Source organism: Anabrus simplex, chromosome 2, assembly GCF_040414725.1.
Source record: "Anabrus simplex isolate iqAnaSimp1 chromosome 2, ASM4041472v1, whole genome shotgun sequence".
In the NCBI taxonomy this organism is placed as follows: domain Eukaryota; kingdom Metazoa; phylum Arthropoda; class Insecta; order Orthoptera; family Tettigoniidae; genus Anabrus; species Anabrus simplex.
Window position 1 is genome coordinate 870,554,051 of NC_090266.1, and position 19,991 is coordinate 870,574,041.

A 19,991-nucleotide genomic window follows, 5' to 3' on the forward strand; every position below is an offset into this window, starting at 1 on the left:
CGTTAGACAAATAAGAATGGCCAGATTCTAGGAACTTACGATCAATATTTTAAAATTGAGATTAATGAACTAATGTGGCCCACAAAGATGCAATAAACTGATTCCCATTCTGACCACCAAAAGTGTCTGAATAGGCTATTAAAGGATTTGCTGTTCTGCTGACGTTTTTCAGGTAATACCCCTTTGTGCTGTATCTTCACCCCAGATGTGCATGTACCCTTTATCATTCTCACATTCAATTGTAAGGAGTATTTTCTTGTTCATTGTTTTCCTGTTATGTAAATATGTACATAATTTATTTCTGTATTCAACTTGGTCGTATGGGCCATACGCTAAATAAACACCCAAAATCTCCTCTTGTAAAAACAAACGCTCTTTCTTTTCTTCGAATTTGTATCACTGTTTTTATTCTCCTCGTGGCCAATGTCCGCCATGATACTACGCATATCACGTGACTCAGAGAAAGCGAGGGATTGGTCACGAGGACTTGGCCCACTATGGCACTACCTCCAGCAGCTAGTTCAATTTGGTTGATATTTTGTGACCCTGTAGCACATAAACGGGAAGATGTGGATATAGCCCAGTTGAAGAGATAATACCTGACACAGAAATGAACCGCTAGGTGGCATTGACTCAATTTCAACGGTTGGTGGATTTAGCCCACTATGGTTCTCAGCCCTTCAATTGGTTAGATGTTTGCCCAGATCCATTTCTAGTGAAGCATACGTGTTTATAATGCACTATTTCTTCTGGTATGGAATAGAACAAATTTTGTTACTTTCATTGACCTGGTTCAGTCTCATCCTTGCCTTTGCCCATATAAGAGACACCAAGGTAAGAGCGATATTAGTAGCACCATTTCTAATTCAGCCAGTCCCTGTTGTGAATGAAGTTAAATTGTTGCTAGTGTTAGTTGGTGTGTACAATTCAGAGGGCTTGGCAGACCAATGTGTAGCAGCACCTTCTGGCTTATTAAGGAAAGCAACAGGAAACTACCTCAACCCTCCTTTCTCTAGCAACACCTCTTTAATGACATATATCTGTGACAGCTTATACAGTAGTGAAAACGTTGCAAATCCAACCAGCCTTAAAGCTGAGAACTCAAAATACATCATCTTTTATATTCAAAGTTGCAGGATCAAATCCTGGTGTGATCTGTTGCCATTTAAGAGTGATTTAACTTTAACACAAGATATTTTTGTCAGCAGATTTATTGGCACACCAAAGAACCCTTTTCCAGTGCCTTGTAAATTACAAGAATTTGAAGGGAAGTTAAACACATTATTCCACACATTATTATTATTATTATTATTATTATTATTATTATTATTATTATTATTATTATTATTTAGTGCATGTCATTATATTTTTATAAATATAAAATACATGCATAATTTATGCAAGTCAATAAGGAACTCTGCATAATAATGAACTGAACCTGTCTTCCAGATTAAACATGATAATGATCAAGGGCAAGGAATCTACAAATGTTATACACACACAATCATAAAAAGAGAAGAGTACCTGAAGAAAATGACTGGTGAGTGCATCAATTAGTTGTACTTTATCAAGCTGGTGCAGAACAGGGGACTGTGCCACTGCCTGGAACTCCTCCCTAAGAAAGTGAAGAGCCTGCCTGTGGACCCATGCTGAACCATGTGGTTGACAACCCCACTTTAATACTGTTGGCAATGATTCAAGAGAAAGCCACTCCAGGATCAAATCTTCACAACCTTGGGCCAAGATATCCAATTCTAGGAATCTTCCTATCTGGTATAATTCCATGGCCTCTTCAAGTGGGCTGGGCCGAGTTCGACCTGTATTCGTAAGAGCCTGGACCTAAAACAATGAAAATATCACATTACAAGTAGCAGTTTTCAGTGGGATACTTTTCAAGTTTACAACTTATAACAGGCTTCATAAGCTCTCATTTAAAATAATGCTTGCCTTTTGATGCAGTTAGTGGAGGAAGGATTTAAGATACTTTCACAGTAATAGTGACTACAGTAAAACCATTAATCGAAACCCTGTTAACCGAAATACCATTGAACCAAAATGGGCTGTTGCTTCCTGCTATTATTTCCTATAGCACTGACACCAACATGACTTATGGTGACAATGGAATAGGAAAGGTCTAAGATTAGGAAGGAAACAAACGTGGTTTGGTGTGAAAATGGGAAACTATGGAAAACCAGCTCCTCTGCTGCAGACAGTGGGGCTTGAACCCACCGTTTCCTTAATGCAAGCTCACAACTACGTGGCTCAAACCATGTGGCCAACTTGCCACAATGCTTTCTACTTTACACGAATGATAATTGTCCAGTTTTTGGAGGAAAACCTCTTTTCCTTTTTTTTTTTTTTTTTTTTTTTGAAGATAAGAAAAGAACAAGGACAATTAGTATTTATCTTAGTATTAGTATTAGTCTTTTAGTGCTGGGAGTGACCAAGGTGTTCTGGTGCAGGTCTTTTATTTGATGCCCATGGGCGACCTGTGTATGTAGGTGTGAGGAGATGGAGATGATGATGATGATGTGAGAAGAGGGTGAAACAACAAGTCGGCATCTAGCCTACTCCTGTCGAATAATACTAAGGGGATTATTTATTTATCTGCTCAAGACTTAATGTCTCCAAATGACGAGCAAATTACCAACAGCATCATATGGCCTTACTCCACATGAACACTGCAGAGAGATTTGGAAATTAATCCAGACTTTTAGCACGCAATCCAGTAATTAGAAATTATATACCACCACTTCTTCTACCTTGTCACCCAACATTTTGATGATTTTTTTTTCACCAATGGGACTCAAATGGGCTGACCATGGTGTCAGACCATACAGATTTGACACCATAACAATCACAGCCACCAGGCAGGCAGCAAGGATAATGGAGATGAGTCACTAATGAATATACCCATGAATCACTACATAGCTAGAGCTTTATCACATGAGACTGGTCAGCGCCCGTTAGACTCTTAATAAAGGTTCGTTGTAACAATGGTTGAGTGAATCTGTCAGTGTCTTATGTTATAAGAATAAACTGACAAGAGATAGATCTTATGACAACGATGGGATAGGGCTCAGAATGGGAAGTGACCGTGGCCTTAATTAAGGTACCTGATGTGAAAATGGGAAATCATGGAAAACCCTCTTCAGGACTGCCGACAGTGGGGTTCAAACCAGCTATCTCCCGAATAGTGCAGATACAACCGGATTAAATTTTAAAATTAACAGAAAATCTTTTGCTTCTAAAGAAGAAAACTATCTGCCTGGACAAAAATGAATAAACAATTAATAATCATTTTAATCTGTAGTAATGCTGCAGGTGCACATCATATGAGGGTTATGTACATACGGAGTCACAAGAAACTGAGGGCTTTCAAAGACCTTTCAAAACATATCCTTCCCATCTACTACCGTAAACAAAATAAAATCTTGGGATGTCATCCGATTTGTTAAGTGAGTGTGTCCCCAGTGCTGAATCATTTAAAGACAAAAAACTTACCAAGAAAGGTTATTTTGTTAGTTGATAATGCACCAACCTACCCTCAGAATTTAAGCAATGCTGAAATAATTGTGAGATATTTGCAACTGAATGTCACGAGCCTGATACAACCTTTAGACCAAAGGGTAATTGAATGCTTCAAAACTAATTACCACTGATTTTTTTCTGAGATATCTACTGTAAGTCTCAAATGAACTAAAAAGCATCCCATAAATGTTGAAACCAATAAATATGTTTTATACTGATGTGCCCAATCATGGGAGAAACGGAAGTGTTTTATACTAGAAAAATACTGGAACAAACTCTTTGATGGAATTGTGCTTGGTGGCGAGGTTGGTGGAGGAGAGAACTTCGAGAATATTCGTGAAAAATTTCCAGGCTGTGAAAATACTGAACAAAGTGAGATCAGTGAATGGTTAAATGTTGATGAGCCTGAAATAGTTTTCAATGAACAGGACATAATGGCTATGGTGTTATAAAATAATATAAATATTGATTTGCTTTCCACCTACTCACTACATGAAAAAGTTTTTATTGTTAGGATTTTATCCTTGACTTAATACTTCAGTTGAGACATGTTTCGCTCGTCTACCAAGCATCCTCAGCCATTTATAACGTCTCAAGGTTAAGTTATAATTTTGATGTATTTACAATTAATCACACTTAATTATAGTCTTAACACTAATTAGGTAACACATTTTGTTGAATTGCAGTTATGATATACAATGTATGAACTGGCAGTTAGTTGTGATTAAAATAACAGTGCCAAGGTTAGGGTAAATGACTTAATTCATTAACACATATCTAAGATTCAATGATAACATGACAGAATGAAATTCTGGCTAAAAGGTTTCATGCACTTCTTCTTTCGTTCTAACGTTAAATGAACAACTGAGTGTATTGTGACATAGTAGTCCAGAGTCTTGGTTAAAAATTACAGAATTCTCTCAAACTTAAAACTTCTGAGGTTTTTGTTTTTATATACGTGTTAATTTAATTGGTATTGCACGTTAATCCTCATGTGGCTTTGATACGTTACAATCATTAATTAATATTGACCATTGAATATGTCTTGTTGATCATTTACCAAACAAACTTAAAATGACTAGTTGACATTGTAGAGTTAGAAACTGTTAAAGGCTACAGTCGAAAGGGACATTCGGCTACATAAATCTTAGGCATTGATAAGATTGCTTCTGCTATATGTCCGTGTGTATTGGTGCATTTCAATATGGACCTAAAAATGAGAGTTTTTACATGTAATATGGTGTTATAGGCCAAAAGAAAACAGTTTACTACAGATAATGAGATCGTCTTAGGACCGGTTCGACCATCTGCTCGTAAAGTGGTTGGCAGCTGCCCGGGAGGTAAACGACCTGGGAGTGTAAATCAGCTGGTACTTTGGATTGCATGCAAACACATCCGCGCAAGCGCTGGGTAGATACCCGGAGCTAGACACCGATATACAGAGTTGGCTGGACTGATTTTCAGCAACTTCTCGCTTTCGAGTGTGGTGCTATCTATCGTCAGATGTATGAAACTCATTTCGACTGTCTTATTTTCCTGTGCTTGCATCTGCTGATTATCACCAAAAAGCCTAAGAAGGGGAGTCTTAAGAGTTATGGACAACGATTCATGTCAAACTTTCATGATTTTAATCTCTGAACTTCAAAATCAATACCTTATTGGAATTAAAATCTCGAGATTACATTTTCTTACGCCAGTTATAACCTGTCATGCAAGGCAACGTCTTTGGAAAGTATTCTTGTAGTAGATTGGTCAAGTCGCTCGCTCCGTAATAGAAGGTACGCAGGATTTCATCGTCTTTCTAATTTACATTTTATAAATTATTTTCATTCCCTGCCATTGTTCTTAACTCTCTTTTACGCACTTCCATGTACGTATATACGCACACATCTTCCATTGCCTTTGAGCATTCTATCCACAGGCTTCTGTGAATTGATTAAGTATCTCCACGATGATCTATGTGCAACTAGCTCTGAGACCTCGTTTAGTTCCACGTTTCCATTTATTGATAATGCATTTCATTCTAATGTTTAACTTTATGAAGATAAAGTTGCAAGGTACGGTCCTGTAAATGTAAAGAACTAATCAGGTTAATATCCATTCATAGGAAGAGGAATTCGGGAATGGAAAAGTTTCCAATTTATTCAAAATCATTTACAAGAAGACTATGTAAAAACCTGTTAGGGAATCTGCTACCTGGGTGACAGTCATATATGATTTATTAATAATAACATCACTTTCTACAAGTAGCACACATAAAGCATATTCCTAGTAGACATGATATTGTGTTTAAACATTTTAATGAAATATATTAACAAAAGAACGTATGAAAAGAGGCATACAGATTAATACAACGCTAATAATGAAAACAAAAAAAGATTCGTCATAATGAAAGCTCGAACCTGCCTACTTCGTATTACGAAGCGAACGCGTAGCAATTACGCTACGAGAACGCTAGCACCAATGCGGGTACAGACAGCAACTTACACTGGAGTCTGAAAACTGAAAAAATAGAAAATTAAAGCCCATTTGAAATGATTTCCAAATAGGTTTTGATTTTATATCCTTTTAGAGTTTCTTTGCAAAAGCTTGACGTATAAAATGTGCTCCCTATGCCACCGATGCGAGAGGCTGTTGTAACCGTTGCAACTCAAGGGAAGCATTACTGTTCAAAATCCTGCAATACAATATCGAACACCGTTACAGTATCATGCTTTTTTCAGTTGTATGTTGTTGTATGTCACCAGAAATACGGCTAATAATGTTCAGCTCTTAAAAATTGCCCGGCAGGTAAAGTCTTATCGGGCCCTCCAAGAGGCCGATACATTATGCGCCGGGTAACTACGATTTATGCTGCCGATAGTGCTACCTGGGAGTGGTCGAACGGAAACATCCTTTTATGCGGAGGGCAAGTTACGCGCTACTTTACCAGTAGGTGGATGAACCAGCCCTTAGAAGAGTACATCCGTGTCACTGCTGAAGATGTATTTAATGCATTAGAGGTAAGTGTATTTCCTCTTACTGTAATTAGTGTGTCAGTAATTTATCTACAAATTAGGACTTTTCTACAAAAATGTTTATGTTTTGTCAGATAACTTTACACTTTGTTGAGCGAAGTAATGAGCCAGACCTTCAGATGACATTAAAAAAAAAAATTGTGAGATACTGCCACAAGGAAAAACTGAACAATATTAGATTTTTTTTTTTGGAAAAAATTGCAATAGTACTGCACTTGAGAATGTTAAATTTGTGTACATTGATCCATTTCCGAATTTCTGCTACTTGCCTACTTTTAAATCACCCAAGTGCACAAAAAGATTTACGTATTGATTCTACAGTAACTAAAATACAGTCAACTGAAACAATGACCTCAATCTGAAATGGTGTAGGCATCATTTCCTATCTTTTGATACCAAAAATCCTCAATTTCTTATCCAAAATTTTCATTATCCAAAACTATGAAACCAATTTATTTCGGTTAACGGAACTTCTACTGTAATTTCTGCATGCAGGGTTTGCCGAGAGACATTATCATCTCTCTTTAGCATGAAAGGGGAAAAGTAACATAGTAATTAAAAACAAAATAATACTTTCTCCTGATAATCGCTCAAATGTTCTTTCACGTATGTCCTTTTTATATACAACATAAGCTACAACAATGACAACATTTACAGTAAGATACAAAAGTTGAAAACTAGAAAAGCATCTGGAATTGATAAGGTTTTGGGGGATATATTAAAGACAATGGGTTAGGATATAGTACCATAACTGATGTACTTATTTGATTATTGTTTACATGAAGGAGCTATACCAAATGAATGGAGAGTTGCTGTAATAGCCCCTGTGTATGTTTGCAAAATTAATAACTGGTTTGATAGAAGGTTTAGGAAAGGTTATTCCACTGAAGCCCAACTTGTAGGATTCCAACAAGGTATAGCAGATATCCTGGATTCAGGAGGTCAAATGGACTGTATCACTATTGACCTATCTAAGGCATTTGAGAGGGAAGATCATGGGAGACTACTGACAAAAATGAGTGCAATTGGACTTGATAAAAGAGTAACTGAATGGGTGGCTATGATTCTAGAAAGTAGAACTCGGAGAATTAGAGTAGGCAAAGCTTTATCTGTCCCTGTAATAATTAAGAGGGGAATTCCTCAAGGCAGTATTAGAGGGGAATTCCTCGAGGCAGTATTATTGGATCTACATGTTTTCTTATATATATCAATGATATGTATAAAGAAGTGGAATCAGAGATAAGGATTTTTACAGAGTAATAATTAAGTTACAAGATTGTGAGCAACTGCAAAATGACCTCTATAATGTTGTGAGATGGACGGTAGGCAGTGGTATAATGATAAACGGGGTTAAAACTCAGGTTGTGAGTTTCACAAATAGGAAAAGTCCTCTCAGTTTTAATTACTGCGTTGATGAGGTGAAAGTTCCTTTTGGGGATCATTGTAAGTACCTAGGTGTTAACACGTTGAATACCTGCTTCTGAGCGGGACACTTGAATGCCTGGATCAGCCATTTTCATGCCCGGCCCTCTTGACGTGCATTACTTAATAAAATTTACAATTACTCCTAAACTATGACTGTTAGAAAAATGATACTTCGTGCTTACCTCTAGTAAATATTTAGGGTGTGATATCTGGTGTCACAGGTTTCAAAATACATCCAATTTTATACAGTCTATCTGTATTTTCGGCATAATGATTACTGTCAGTGAAGTGAAGAAATGAAAGAATATGAAGGAACCGTATTCGGAACATTGTTTTAGAAAATATCAGAGTATGAAAAACAGGGTCTTCGGTCCAGTATATTTTTATATCAGGATTTTGACTAATCGGTTTCCACGATTGCATGATCGAATTCTTTGTGAAAGGCCGGGGCGCCGCACTTATCACTTGACTCGCGTATAGATTGGTCTGCTCACACACATACTGATAAAATTCGTCATTCATGAAAATACTCACGTAACTCAAAATATCCTGCTTATTTTCTATTTGAACATTTATAACTGAATTCTCTCTAAATAGTGGAACAGGTGGACAATAACTAGGATGATATATATCAGACACTTCACCTTCCTCTATAGGCGTATCCGATTCGGGAATCGGAATTTCCTCGTCACTCTCACTTTCACTATCTGTGTCTATTTGAGGAATAGGTTCATCACCAGAATAATCATTGTGAACAATATCTAATAATTTATCTTCCGTAAGAAACTTTGTTTTATAAGCCATTATACTACACTCGGTAAGAACGACACGCACTGCATTGAAATCTCAAGTACCGACTTGACGCGCGAGGAAGTGCTGAGATATTCCCACTAAAACAGCTAAGATAACATGAGCCCACTCAACGCCAGGGTTATCTCAAAAAGGTAAACCAACTTCCTGCTACAACCAGTAACGCTCACTAAGGTGTAAGACTGCATAGATGACGAATATGAACAGCATTGCTTCGCGCGGAACATTAAACGTCTTACGCCGTCCGTGGCCCGCAGCATAGGAGCAAGCTTAAACGTCTTACGCTGTCCACGGTCCGCAATGAGTTAATAATCAGGAAGATCCTCATTGGGGTAATCACATAAATATCACTGTAAATAAAGGGTACAGATCTCTGCACAAGGTTATGAGGGTATTTAGGGGTTGTAGTAAGGATGTAAAGGAGAGGGCATATAAGTCTCTGGTAAGACCCCAACTAGAGTATGGTTCCAGCATATGGGACCCTCACAAGGATTACTTGATTTAAGAACTGGAAAAAATCCAAAGAAACGCAGCTCGATTTGTTGTGGGTGATTGCCGACAAAAAGAGTAGCATTACAAAAATGTTGCAAAGTTTGGGCTGGGAAGACTTGGGAGAAAGGAGACTAGCTGCTCGACCAAGTGATACGTAAATGGTCCATTATTGGACACTATAAATTTTTCCAGCTAACTCATTCCTGGTTGCCAGCGTTTCGCCCTAGTGTGCTAAGTTGTGCTCATCAGCTGGTAAATAGCACACTTACCAAGATGCATGGCTAGTGCATACCATGGAGGCCACTGCGCAGGCTACTTGGAGCCACTGGCAGTGCCAATGCTCTATGAGAGACTTTGTCTCATTACCAAAATTTACTCATTTGGGACAAATATTTCAGGTTCCCCATGGGAATCAACATCTATATCATAAGTGATATGTTCCGAGGTGTCAGTGGAGAGATGGCGTGGAATGACATCAGTAGACGAATAAGTTTGAGTGTTGCCCTTAAAAGTAGGAAAGATCACAATATGAAGATAAAGCTGGAATTCAAGAGGACAAATTGGGGCAAATATTTGTTTATAGGACAGGGAGTTAGTGATTGGAATAACTTAACAAGGGAGATGTTCAATAAATTTCCAATTTCTTTGCAATCATTTAAAAAAAGGCTATGAAAAGAACAGATAGGGGATCTGCTACCTGGGTGACTGGCCTAAATGAGATCTGGAATGACTGATTGATACAGGAAGTGCAGTGTAAATTTTCTGTTGATATATTACATAAACCTGGAATTTCAAGACGTTACGATAGCCTCCTTTAGCTAGTGAATGCAAAGCAATACCTTGTGGCAAGCAATAAAAAAAGAACAGAAAGTGATCAAAGTTTATAACAAAAATCAAATATTTGAACTGTGGTGGAATGATACTGAAGGAGGATAGTAACCATAATGTTAGTATGCTTTCTCCCCCCCCCCCCCCTTTTACAAGTTGCTCTTTGCTGCAACAACACAGATAGGTCTTATGGGGATGGTGGTATAAGAAAGGGCTGGGAGTGGGAAGGAAGCAGCTATGGCCTTAATTAGGGCACAGCCCCAGCATTTGCCTGGTGTGAAAATGGGAAACCACGGAAAACCATCTTCAGGGCTGCCAGCAGTGGGGTTCGAACCCACTATCTCCCGGACGCAAGCTCACAGCTGCGCGACCCTAACCGGACAGCGAACTCACCCGGTGGGACAGCTAGCTTAGGTAAAGTGTGTTAGTTTTAATACTTGACACCCAAAGTGTTCAGCGCCACGCACTAGAGTCTACAAGAAAAATATCAACATGTTAACAGTATAGCCACTTGCACATCTCCTTGCTAAATAGAAAAAGAAAAAACAGAGTCAGTTTATGAAATAAAATGTAATATGGAAGAATATATTTTATTTTGAGATTTCGGGAGGTGCAACTGTTTGATGGCACGCGTAGAGTATGTTTTCCGATAGGCGCAGAAATTTATTTAGGTTGCTTAACATGAATACAGAGCTAAGCATGAAGTAAAAGAATTTTGTATTTGTCTGTCTGTGATGGCATATATTGAATTTTTGTAGTGTTGCTCTTGGATTATAGGTGAAGGTTTCGAGGCTTCTGTGGCATTCTTCATGAATATAACGTGTTATATGTTGTGTTGAAAATTTTTCCTCGTTTGTTGTTGATGCACGCACACTCAGTAAGCGAGTGAAACTATAAAACTTCGGCGATGGTAAAATACCAGTTAAATTTTTCTGATTCAGTCTAGGTTAGAATTTTTAAGTTAAATACAAAAGTTAGCCCCAGTGCATTTTTGTGAAAACCATGACTGTACTATCACGAAGCGTCGCCGTGTGAAACTGTAAGTACATTGTTTAAAATCTGCTATAGATTAAGTTATGATGGCATAGTCACTGCAGTGAATATCAATTTGGAAATATGTGCGAGTGTGTGGTTGAAAATATTCATGAAAGATCTTTCACAGGTAGACCTTTTCACAAAAAATGCAGCCATATAAAATGGTAATGTTTACTTTAGAGAGTGTAGAGGGGCTACGATTGCTTATATTTAAAAAACATTTTTGCAACTGGGGTAACGAATGTGTTCACCGCACGCCTCCGTTCATCAGTCAGCTGATCCAATTGGAGGTTAGAATCGTTTTGGTGCATACGTTCCAGCGCCTCCTAGAGAACAAGGCCTGGCAATACGAATGAGAGTAGCTGATGACGTATGTTGAAGTTGGCCCATGCCAGTAACTCAGCTTGTTGCTGCTTGGTGTATGAGGACGCGTTTCCCTATTATGTGTGTTTTTCATCGATTATATTAATGTTAATCGAGTCTTGTGTGTTAACACTCGCTTAATATTCCTATTAGTGTAAGTTCAGTTAAAGGTGATGGTACTTATAAATTGTTAATATTGATAAATTGTGTTTAAAGTGCTGGCATGGCCACCACGTGAGGTTAGAACTGAGTTTATTTTTAATGGTGTGTTGTGAATTGCGATCAGTTTTTCAAATTATGAATAACGATGCCTCAAAAATGCAGTGTTCCAAACTGTAAGGGCAATTATCGCACTGGCCCTAAAGTGAGTGTTTTCTCGTTTCCAACTGACGACTCGGAGAGAGCTAAGTGGTTACGAGCTATTCGCCGGGATGATTTCGTTCCTTCCAAAACTGCAGAGGTAAGTCTTAGTTATTAGTGTATTATATATGATTTCAATCATTCAATCACTTAAGTTGTGGAATGGTCCTTGAAATGGAGCCCTGTGTTGTAGGCGTGCGAGCTCCATTTCAAAACTCATGAGGTTGAATGGACGACCAGCATGTATGATGAGAGAAATGGGAAATTATTGACTGCACCTTTATCTCATCCAAGGCTTGTGAAAGGTTTGTGGATAGGTCTCTTATATCTTTGCTATTGATGAATGAAATAGTAGATTTTTAGGGTGATTTATATCTTACTGATTTAAGCATTTGCTGTATTGAATTGACCAGTTATTACATTTAGTCTGGAATGTGCTGAGTATTCACATTACTTCATAGGACTACTGTTGTGGGTATAGTGATATTCTGGGAAAACTTATAGGGCCTAAATTATGAAGGTATGTAAGGTATTGGCTTTCAAGTATTCCTTCTGTGCTGGACCCTTAACTGCAAGTGAGCCAGTTCTGTTTATTATATCGCATGAGGGAAAATACCACTTAGTGTGGGTTAATATTTTTAGTTCAGGCTAGACAGCAATGTTATTGTGTTTATTGCAACTATGTTAGGTTCTGTATAATTATTATAAGTTCAATGATTTTTCTCTGTCTCCTTGTGTACTATTCATTTTATATTAAAATTAACCAGATATATCTAAGACATGACATGGTCCTGTGAAGTAAGTGGTGCCATGAATTAATAGACGAGCGCATTTATATCTAGGCGAATGCATTCTAACTTGGTCTAAACGTTTCAGGAGCTGTTCCTTCTCAGTTTCCAAACTGCCCAGAGTACTTGTCTGATACCACATTTGCCCACAGAGAAGCTCCAGACGATAGACGTTGTCGAGTAGACAATGAAAGTTTGGCCAAGGCTCTTGCTCAAAGTTTAGAGACCTATGAAGCTCATGTCAGTACTGTTTCTTTCAAGAACTTCCAGGAATTTGAAGAAAAATTAAGTTCAATATCTGTAAAAAAAAAGACTGGAACTGCTCTGAAAAGGAACAAATTTAGTAGCTCTATTTTCCACAGTAGTTTCTTTAGAAGAGAATACAGTAATAACACAAGAGCACTTTTATTTTATCATATTTATTGCCAGGTGTTACGTTTTCAGGGAGTGATATTACATTTGAGAGGGCACCTTTTATGTTAAACAGGTATTTTGTCATTTAACAAATACGGTTCATTACCTTGGTGGCACATATCCTACAAAATCATTAACCTTCCTTTCCTTTTGTCTGTGGTAAGCTGAGACTTTCTAATTTTTTTTAGTACATTACTATTATTAATCACTGAGTTGATGAACCTCTATGAATTCCATTCAAAGGGAATGTGTAAACTCTGAATTCAGGGCTAATCACTGTAAGTTCCTTCAGTAGTAAACATTCCTGTTTGAGTAATTGTGAATTCAATTATGAATTTCCTCTTCCAGCATTATAGCCTATTCACACTCTGGTTATGAATTTCCTCTTGGAGAAAGTACTCCTTCCAGCTTTTGTTATGTAATGAATCTAACATGCATCTGTGAAAAATTGGGGATTAATTACTTAATTGATCTCATGTGTGTCATATCTATATAATGCAGCTGGTTCATAAAGCGTGAAATGAGTAGTTCAGTGTGTGTTCTGCTACTTTTTTTTATTAATGTAATGGCAGGGATGCAAGTTCTTAATATGGTTTCTTAGGATTTTAACAATTACTGTTCATAGAGATTTCCTTTTATATTTTCTTATATAATGTTCACCTCATGTCCATTTCAATTTTAAGCAACCTGGTGAAGTTAAATTGAAAACAATTTCAGAAAATGTCTGGCTGAAGGTCAGTTTAAATATAATAATAATTGGCATGCTACTTTTCAAATTTAAGAATTTCAATTTTTTTCCTGTTCTGGTTATTTGAATCAGGGTCCAAAATCATATAAGTACATTTATTTACACTAGGGAATGCAAATATAATTTTGATGACTTGATGAACAAACTATTGTTGGCATGTACTATAATCATTCTCTTTGCATAACAGCCAAATTGTGTGGGCTCTTCACGCCCTTAATTTATGTGAGGCTTCTATTGTAAAAATTTTGTTTACCTGTTTTCATGACCGACAACACTGAGCATTACAGCTTGCATGTTCCTGGACTGCTACTAATATACTGTAAGTAAGGTAGTTTATACGTTATTATTTTTATTTAATAGCTTTTTCTGTACTTACATGTTGTTTTTTACCTTTCATCAGCAAGTTCAGTTCTGTAAAAGCTTGCTTTTTCTTTTTTTGCGTCGCACCGACAGAGAGAGGTCTTATGGCGAGTTTTGTAAAAGGAACTGATCATTTTTTACTCTTAAATATACGTAAGAAAGTGTCATATAAACATATTATTAAAGTTGTTCAGTATTAAGACCCTTAAAAAATTCTTCTTTGCATTTTTAATTGTTCTTTCTAATTATTACGGTATATTACTCATTTCGCTTCCGATATGCGCGTCTACGAGAATGAATATTCGTAGAATGCACTTTAACCAGCGTATTTTTCAATTTTCGTAAGGAGTTAGCTTCATCTACTATCCACTCGCACTGAGCCGTGGTGGTCACGGCTGAGCCCAGTTGCGTGACGTCACGAATCGTATTGCCAGGCCTTGTTCTCTAGGAGGCGCTGTACGTTCTTGGTTTGAGTCTGTTCCCAGCAGTAGGCTAGTGCTTGACTACAACTGACTATTAATCCATATGTTTAATAGGCTCACATAATATTTTTGTTGTTCTGACTTTGATACATAGGAGAATGGGTAAAAGAATTGAAAGTAATGTGAGAGAAGAAATTTTCTTTGCAGAAAGATTTTGGGTTAAAGAGTCTACTATCTTCAGCCTATTGTACACTGTAACCCTCCTTGTTTTTTTCTTTTTTTTCTTTTTTGTGTGCTCTTAGGAATCTCTGTTGAGATGGACTAGCAAAATCTTGGTTTACTGGTGGTAAAACCAAGCATTTAAAGGGTAGATTGAGTCTCTAAGAAGAACTGCACCAGGGAAAGTTATCTCACCAGTAGTCATTTTATTGTTTAAGTCACTTAGCATTAGAGCCCTAGCATCGTTGGCACTAGCAGACCAATTCACACAAGCATAGTAGAATTCTAAATTTGGTCCACATATGAGCATTATGTTCAAGTAATGTTTCCCATATCAATCAAGAAATGCTGGGTCATACACACTTGGTGCAGCAATTTTGAGCATTGCATCAAGTACTAAAGGAATACCACCAAGTTCAGCAAATATGGCAAATACTTCACCATAGTCAGCCAACCAACATGCAACATCATGAGAAAGGTGTCATCTGTCGCTGTCACAACTCTGCAGACTGTCACTTTTGAAATACTATGTGTATGAGAAACACAATGATACTGTGCACCACTATCTAACAAGTGGAGTACAATCTGAAGCTGCTGTTTTGGGGTTAGTGCTTCATTCCTTGCAGTGGGACATTATAAGATTTTACCCATCCTAACAGGCACATAATCAAATGTTCTGTAATCTAACCTAAATCTCTCATTGTATTCATATGTTTGTTGGACGGTGAATATATACTCGCTCCTCATCACTTTTTGAATCAGTCAGCCATTTCACTGATCTTCACAATTTTATGCCAAAATATTAAAATACCACCCACTTTGGTTTCACTAATAATATGGATTATGAATCAAAATACACTCATGAAAATAATCCCAATAATATGAGTAACTTTTATTAGTCATGTTTTCTATGAACAATTTACTAATATTATTAGGAATATCTACTAATAATGTTGGCTCATAAACTCGTAACTAATACTATTAGCTAAAAACTCTATGAAATGTAACACTCGTAAGTCATAATATTAGTTAAGATTATTGGTTTCTTACTAATAATAATAGTGAAAAATGTTTTTGAGAAACAGGGCCCTGGTCTGAGATTAGTTTTCTGAATACAGAACATACTTGCCACAAACAAACTGATAAGCTGGCACAGCTCAGTAAGATGCCTGTCATAACAATTACATTTCCACTTTTTTTAAAATTTCGTGTGGCTATTTCTAGCCGAGTGCAGCCCTTGTAAGGCAGACCCTCCGATGAGGGTGGGCGGCATCTGCCGTGTGTAGGTAACTGCGTGTTATTGTGGTGGAGGATAGTGTTATGTCTGGTGTGTGAGTTGCAGGGATGTTGGAGACAGCACAAACACCCAGTCCCCGGGCCATTGAAATTAACCAATGAAGGTTAAAATCCCCGACCCGGTCGGGAATCGAACTCGGGACCCTCTGAACTGAAGGCCAATACGCTGACCATTCAGCCAACGAGTCCACTGTAACAGTGCCATACTGAGGACTTTTAAAAAATTTTTAGGTCTTAAGCGGTGAGCTGCGGCTTATCCTGAACACTAACATCTCCATCTGAGAATGGAGATAGGTGCTCGACGTCCAGATGAGGTGACGTATGCCTTGAGCTTCTTTGACGTTTTTCATTGGCGGGGAGTCCTCTTACGATGAAAGTGTGCAGGTTTTAAAGCAGGCGCTGGCGCTGACAGACACACTACATACCCTCCGGATTGAAAGCACGTTTTCCTCTTCATAGGAGCAGCGATGGAGCGCCTGGGAAGACTCCATTCTTCCCCACTTTCTGTTCTTGTTTAGATGCCCTGGTCGATGATGCCACCTCCGCTGGCTTGGGGCCACCTTTCGCCGACCTCTTGAGGGAGGGAGATTTTTAATTCCTCTTCTGCTGTGCCGGCTTGGGTTTCCTAGATGGCATAGGCTTCTTTGAGGTTAAAGGCTGGGGTTTCTCAACCTTCGAGCTGTTACTCAGGGTGTTGCTCACAGGAGGTGCCACTTTGGTCGCAGCGATCCTAGATGGTGATGACAGAACAAACTACAAACTTGACAGCCTCAATGCTATAATGCTAAAATCTATTTCCTTTGAGGGAGCATTTATGGAATTTAACTTAGGATGCCCATCCTGGTAGGAAAGACCATCCGGACTCACAATCTCCTGAATCTTCTTCTCACTGAGATATACATGACAGTTTCTATCTCTAGGAGAATAAAGACCAGGGCAGTTAGTGCACACATTTCGAGGCATGCAGTGTTCCCTGCCATGAATTTCTCTTCTATGTGAACCACATATAGACTTATTTGAATGAGATACGATGTGTCCGAATCTTTGGTAGTTACAGCACCGCATGTGGCACGGGATGTATGGCCTCACACCGCAACTATAAGTTGTTACCTTGATTTTCTCTGGTAATATTGACAGCTTGAAGGAGACAATGAAAGCACCAGTGGCAACATCTTCACCGTTGACTTTGTGCACAATGCACGTGACATGTGTCATGCCACAGTTCTTCATGTCTTCCGTCGGCTCATCATCAGTTTTCAGAATCACGTCGCTGTAGAAGATGACTCCGCAAACCAGATTCAAGGATTTGTACTCTTGCAAATCGATGGAGATTCCGCTAAAGTGGTCACACTTGAGCAACTGATCAGCCTGATGGGTCTTGAGGAACAAACTACAATTGCGCATTTTTTTTTTTTTTTTTTTTAAGTTCTTTACGTTTGGCATAGACAGCTTTGATGTGGTGACTGAGAAGGATGGATCTCACCAGCTTGAAATCATGTTCTGGTAGCGACCAGAAACCTAGAGAACCTGGATCACATATTCTCATGCTGTGCTTGTTCCCAGGGAGTTACTCTCCTGAGGGAATCAAATGTTGAAGACCTGGGTGGTGGACAACCCAGGACAGGTTTCAGTCGTTACTAAGCCACGTCTGAAAACATCCTCCCCCGAATGCCACCCACTCCGACCAGGGGCTTCTGTAGCTGAACCAAGCAACCAATGCCCACCTGGTCATAGCAGGTACTGCCTGGGGACTGATGTTGAATGATGTCTAATATGGACTGACTGAGGCAATGAGCACCAGAGCTCCCATCTTCATACCATCCATAACAGCACGTACACAATAGCCTAAACAGAGTGATAAGAATAAGAAAGAAATACAAATAAATTGATAAGTAATATCCTTTGGCATTCGGCTGTGCAGGGACCTGTGTTATCATGTGGATACTACTGCCAGGTACGTAGCACTCCCACCCGACAGGTTGCGGATACTGTCTGGTCTTTCAAGCTTATTCATACATGTAAGAGGCCCTTTCCCAAGCAGCACGCACATCAATTTTGATTGGTCTATACCAAACCCTCGAGAGGGGACCGATGATCACATGACCCTTTTAGTCGCCTTCCACAACAGGCAGGGATTACCTGTGGATGTATTCAAACCTTCTCATCCACAGAGGGTCCAATTCAAGGTTCCAAAGCCACAATCCATTTCCGTGCCTAGGTCACCCCTTTTCATCGCCTCTTTATGACAGGTAGGTGATACCATGGGTTTATTCTTCGTCTGTGTTCCCCGCCCACAGGGGGTATAGCAAAGATAAGTTTTGTGAGACAATGAGTGATGAAGTTATGGTCGACAGTACAGCTCGTGCAAATAAAAGGACAATACTGTAAACAAGACGCACAGTGTGCCCGGCCTTCAGGTCTGGTACTCCCTGCTCAATCTGTCGCCAGCAGTGGATGTGCTGTCACCGTGTCTGTCAAAGCACTTGGAGTTGAAGATGCCACCAGTGCAAAGGAAGTTAAAGGACAAAGTTCTTCACAGTCAAACCTGTGAAGTGGTTGCTAATGTATACCAATTTATGAAAAGAGAAGCTGTGCTTGGTGTTCCATTGAAACTAAAATCAGCACTGAAATGAGTGGCTGAAGCAACTGGCGTATCCTTTACTTCTGTCCGATGAATTAAGAATGCACTGAAAAGTGTCCAGGCAGGGGAAGCCTTGTCATTTTCAACACCTAGTAAGAAAAGGCCCAGAAGATCATGGAAGGCCACTCTAGACAATTTTAATGAACAAGTTGTTTGCCGAGTGGTAAATAATTTCTAAATTACAGAAAAAAAGACACTCACTTTAAAGATTTGTGCAAAACTACAGACTTTATCAAATTTCGAAGGAAGTATAAACACACTTTGAAAAATTATTCGCATTCTACGATTTAGGTGGAGGAAGACAAGGAATAACCGAAAAGTGCTCCAGGAACAAAGCAGTATCACAGCCAAATGAAGTGCTTACTTAAGAAGTATCCGAATGTACAGGAATGAGCGTCGTCCAACTGTCTATATGAACGAGACTTACATTCACACTTCTGACACAGCACCATACGGATGGAGTGACAATTCACTGCAGGGCATGTTTAAACCTGTTTCAAAAGTTAACAGAATTACCAGGTATAATCATCCATGCTGCCGGGGAGGACAGTTTTGTACTGAATGACTACATAAGACTTAAATCTGGCCAGGAAACAGTATAACAATGACATGGATTCCGCAGATTATGAAAAGTGGCTCAGGGAGAGATTAATACCTAATTTACTACCTAATACTGTCCTTGTTATAGACAACGCTCCTTACCACAACAAGCGGCTAACTCGTGCTCGAGAACTTTTGTTTTGTTGTACAACTTGCTTTACGTCGCACCGACACAGATAGGTCTTATGGCGACAGTGAGATAGGAAAGGCCTAGGAGTGGGAAGGAATTGGCTATGGCCTTAATTAAGGTTCAGCCCCAGCATTTTCCTGGTATGAAAATGAGAGACCACGGAAAACCATCTTCAAGGCTGCCGACATTGGGACTCGAACCCACTATCTCTCGGATGCAAGCTCACAGCTGCGCGCCTCTAACAGCATGGCCAACTCACCCGGTGAGGAGAAAAATGATGTCCTGGTTAACAAAAAAGGGAATTCCTTTCCACAAGAATACGCTGAGACCCCAGTCATATTCAATAATCAAAACGAACATACCAGTCCAGTGCACTTAAAAAACAGACAGTATTTTAGCTGAACATATTCATACCACCCACAATTAAATCCTATCGAGCTGATATGGGCACGTGTCAAGAACGGCAGTTCTGAACATAATGCGACATTCAGAATGCGCAAGTTATTAAAACT

General features: G+C 38.8%; 1 protein-coding gene across 4 annotated transcripts in view; it reads right to left on the reverse strand.

Annotated features, from left to right (window-relative positions):
- The window catches only part of LOC136864528 (BTB/POZ domain-containing protein 7), a 191,115-nt gene that overhangs the window by 124,200 nt on the left and 46,924 nt on the right, over positions 1-19,991 (reverse strand). For all 4 annotated transcript variants that reach the window (XM_067141627.2, XM_067141625.2, XM_067141626.2 and 1 more), the window contains one exon: positions 1,525-1,839. In XM_067141627.2, the coding sequence (XP_066997728.1) occupies positions 1,525-1,839 (315 nt within the window). The remainder of the gene's footprint in view (positions 1-1,524; positions 1,840-19,991) is intronic.